At 37.5% G+C, this 4,124-nt stretch overlaps 1 protein-coding gene across 2 annotated transcripts; it reads left to right on the top strand.

Annotated features, from left to right (window-relative positions):
• The first annotated feature begins 327 nt into the window (after positions 1 to 327).
• On the top strand, positions 328 to 3,797 carry NEUROD6 (neuronal differentiation 6). 2 transcript variants are annotated; one of them, XM_039710862.1, is made up of 2 exons: positions 328 to 469; positions 1,958 to 3,797. In XM_039710862.1, exon 2 carries the CDS (start codon positions 1,966 to 1,968, stop codon positions 2,929 to 2,931), a length of 966 nt encoding a protein of 321 aa, XP_039566796.1. In that variant the 5' UTR covers positions 328 to 469; positions 1,958 to 1,965; the 3' UTR covers positions 2,932 to 3,797. The 2 variants fall into 2 exon arrangements, with proteins under 2 accessions (XP_039566796.1, XP_039566795.1); XM_039710861.1 differs by having other exon boundaries at positions 1,897 to 3,797.
• Positions 3,798 to 4,124: the final 327 nt, after the last annotated feature.

Genomic DNA, 4,124 nt, shown 5'->3' with positions numbered 1-4,124 from the left:
CCATATTAACAACCAGAGGGCAGCTGTACCTGTAGGCAGGGATAGCACCAAATGCTGGCATGTCTATCCATGCAGCTAGACTGCTAAAAAGAAGCAACCATGCTGGAAATGCACCTACTGTGCGTGAAATGCTGGTGCAGAATTTTTTTCTTTTCTTTTTTTTTCTATCAGTCTAACCTTCTGTGTTGATACATGAATGCTGGTACCCACTTAGAGGGATGCCAGATGATCAGTGCAGAATGAAGGTCCCAGGAGAAAGACTCACGTGGTTTTCTCTGCCCCGTGACGTCACTAGCAGATGGCATGGGTACCAGCTCTGGCAGTTGGCATCAATGTCACTTTTTAGAGATCAATGAGATAGTGCAGATATACACAGATCTAGACTCCAGCAGACGATGCGACATTCAGACTGAAAAGATTTGGAAGGCAAAAAATGAAAACTGATTGTTGAATGAAATAAAAAGCTAAGGTAATACAAATAAAGATATATTTCAATTGGTGTTGGGTGTGCATGCAAGTGTTTAAAGATACAGTATCATTGTCTTGTATTTGTGTATGCTATTTGATGTTTAATAACTCCTACCATTTTATTCTTCTGATGCAATTACAAACTTTTATTGTTTTTATGTAATACTGCAAATATGTAGACAATACTGATAGAGTTAGTCTTTGACTGGGGTTTTTGTTTAATTTAGTTCTGTTAAAAGTCCCTGCATTTACTCTTTGAAGTCCATGGGATACAAGCTTTTGCTGTTCCCAAACTGCAAACGAAAGGAAAGTAATTGGGAAAAGGAAATTATTTTTCCTTTCCAGGCTGGATTCTGAGCACACGTGCAGGATTACAGTCAGAATCTACAGACAGCTCCTGTCAGCTAAGAGCTGGAGGAAGACATCTGAGCCTTGCAGAACATAAACACTGCTATAGTGTGCAGGGAATTTTTCACCTCTCCACACCACCCCCCCCCCCCCCCCCCCCCCCAGTTAATGGGAAAGAAAAGAAAAAGGAGAAAAGAACAAGAAAAAAAAACCAAATAAGTTGATTCTAACGAAACAGATAATATCAAATAGAATTTTTGCTTGAAAAAGGGGGGAAAAGAAGTAGGGGGATTTTATTTCCTAACTCTAATCTGAATACATTTAGGGTTAAATAATTCTGATTTTTGTCTTAATAATAAGTATTATGTTGTTTTAATAAAAATAACTAGGAAAAATGCTTTGTTTTGAATTATATTACTAGCTGAGTGATTTGGGGGTATATTCCTTTTTTTTTCCTTCTCAGCCACTGTAACTTACTAAAGTTTAATGTCTTGATACATAAAGGAAGAAATGCGGAGAGCAAAAACCCACAATTTTGAAGTATAAGTCAAAAAGTGATTTTAAAATATTTACCATCAGATAATAAAGATATGGCACTTTTTCAATTTTAAAACTGCACTCCCTCTCCTCATTTTTACACCCAAGGGAATTTGGATTAATGAAATTTCTGTAGTGCTGTGTCATGTTTTGCATTTCTTTGAATCCCATTATGGTGAGAGTTTGAAGAATTTATTTAAAAATAAAATAAATAAGCAGGGAACTAACTGTACATTCAAAGTATGGATTTACTCCCTATTAATCTGTAAGAAATGTGGCTTTTTAGTTGCAGGGTCAAATGTTTCAAATTATTTTAGAATTCTCAACTATTATTTTTTTAAATGTGGGCATTTGCAACTGCCGTTTTAAACCTATTTAAAAAATATAGGTTGAGCATTTATACACACACACATACGTACGCACACACTCTCTCTTATAAGGAGAGCTTACACACAGACACAAATAAGGTGCATGAAGCTGTCTGTGTGAGTCGGAAAAATTTAAAAATGGAAATATTTAAACATTGTGCTGGCATTCTTTCAGGTAACTTAAGATTGTAGAACCATGTTAACACTACCATTTGATGAGTCTGTTGTAATGCCAGAATCCCAGATGTGTAGAAAGTTTCCCAGAGAAAGTGATGACCAAAAGCAAATGAAGAACACAGAAAGCTTTTCAAAGCAGATCATCCTCCGAGGAAAGAATATCAAAAGATCTCCTGGACAAGACACAGAAAAAGAAGAGGAGGAAGAAGAGAGAGAAGAGGAGGATGAGAATGGCTTGCCAAGGCGAAGGGGCCTTAGGAAAAAAAAGACAAGCAAGATAAGGATGGAAAGAATTAAATTCAGGCGTCAAGAAGCCAATGCTAGAGAAAGGAACCGTATGCACGGCCTTAATGATGCTCTGGACAATTTAAGGAAAGTTGTCCCATGTTATTCTAAAACACAAAAACTGTCGAAAATAGAAACTTTAAGACTAGCTAAGAACTATATTTGGGCTCTTTCTGAAATACTGCGAATTGGGAAGAGACCTGACCTGCTCACCTTTGTCCAAAACTTGTGCAAGGGTCTGTCCCAGCCAACTACAAACTTGGTGGCAGGATGCCTGCAGCTGAATGCCCGAAGTTTCCTAATGGGCCAGGCAGGTGAAGGTGCCCATCATACCCGCACATCCTACTCCACCTTCTATCCTCCCTACCACAGCCCGGAGCTTGGCACCCCCCCAGGGCATGGGACTCTTGAAAACTCTAAGTCCATGAAACCATACAACTACTGCAGCGCTTACGAGTCCTTCTACGAAAGCACTTCCCCTGATTGCGCCAGCCCACAGTTTGAAGGTCCCTTAAGTCCTCCCCCAATTAACTATAATGGGATATTTTCCCTGAAGCAAGAGGAAAGCTTGGACTATGGCAAAAATTACAATTATGGCATGCATTACTGTGCAGTGCCACCCAGGGGTCCCCTTGGGCAGAGCTCGATGTTCAGGTTGCCTACAGAGAGCCACTTCCCTTATGACTTACATCTGCGCAGCCAGTCTCTCACCATGCAAGATGAATTGAATGCAGTTTTTCATAATTAATGAGGAAAATGAAAATAAACAGTGGTCATTCACCTCCCCATCTAATTAAGAGCAAGCAGATGCTTGGGCACTGCGTAATTGGCACAATTCTATTTAAAATGTTTACTAGTTCCTAAAGTGTGTTTCAACTATTGTGAGGATTTTCTATGTATTAATAAACTCTTTTATTGTATTTTTTCTGTAATCACTGTGAGAATATGTTTCCTCCCAGAGGTTTTCTCCCTCCTTTTTAACTTTTTGTTTCCCTATTTGTTTGATTTGTTGAGCAGTGTGTTGAACAATATTACTGAAATAAAAGCGTACACACTGTGTGAAGTCAATGTCTATTTTGATTGTATAGTAATTATACAAATGCATGTTATTGAAATCAGATTAATAAAAATTATGTATTTATAATTGGTAGAAAATATATATTATGTATTCAAGGAGAGCTGGATTAAAAATATTAAGAACTTTAAAGTAATTATCCAGAAATGAGATGGGCTTGCAATGTGCAGAGGTGAGGGGGTAGCAATATTGAAAGCTATGCAAAAAAAAAAAAAAAAAAGCAAACAAGAAAACAATAGTTTTTTGGGTCATTGGTTTTCGGTAAACTAAGGAAAAAAGTGATTGTCATTGACATTATTCAGCCTGACTTTAGAGGGTGGCTGACAGGGGCCACATGATTATATTTAGAAGATGCTGTCAAAAACTTGCCTCAGTTATTTTGACCATATATAATCAGCACTTTTTATTTGTGTTATTATGACTTCAGATGTAAAGGTTTGTTATTAAAATGTATAATTGTGGTTTCTCACTACATACTTAACATGCAATTAAAGATAGATGTTTCAACTTTTCAAATACATCTATTAGCTGTGATACTATAGCTGTGTGTATTTTGTCTGATACTTATTATTTCACAGCTGCCTTTGGTCTTGCCTACACACCTTTTTTTCCCAGGATACTCATAATGCTTAAGTCTGGAGTAGGAAGTCAAGAATTATCAGGGTGAATCTCATGCTATTTTCAGAAGGATGTATTAGTGATACAATAGATCCAAAATACCACATAAATAGCTGTGTGATAAATGAAATAACAGGTTATGGGAAGAAATTAACTTTATATCTCAATGAAGTGCCAAATTTCCTATGGGGAGGAGCCCTGAGCTAACACACAGGACACTAGCTGCTCCTCCAGCTCTAGCTCATTGG

The sequence above is a fragment of the Passer montanus genome, unplaced genomic scaffold (genome assembly GCF_014805655.1).
Source record: "Passer montanus isolate IOZ18808 unplaced genomic scaffold, ASM1480565v1 scaffold235, whole genome shotgun sequence".
NCBI lineage: Eukaryota > Metazoa > Chordata > Aves > Passeriformes > Passeridae > Passer > Passer montanus.
This window is presented reverse-complemented; position numbering and strand designations above follow the sequence as displayed.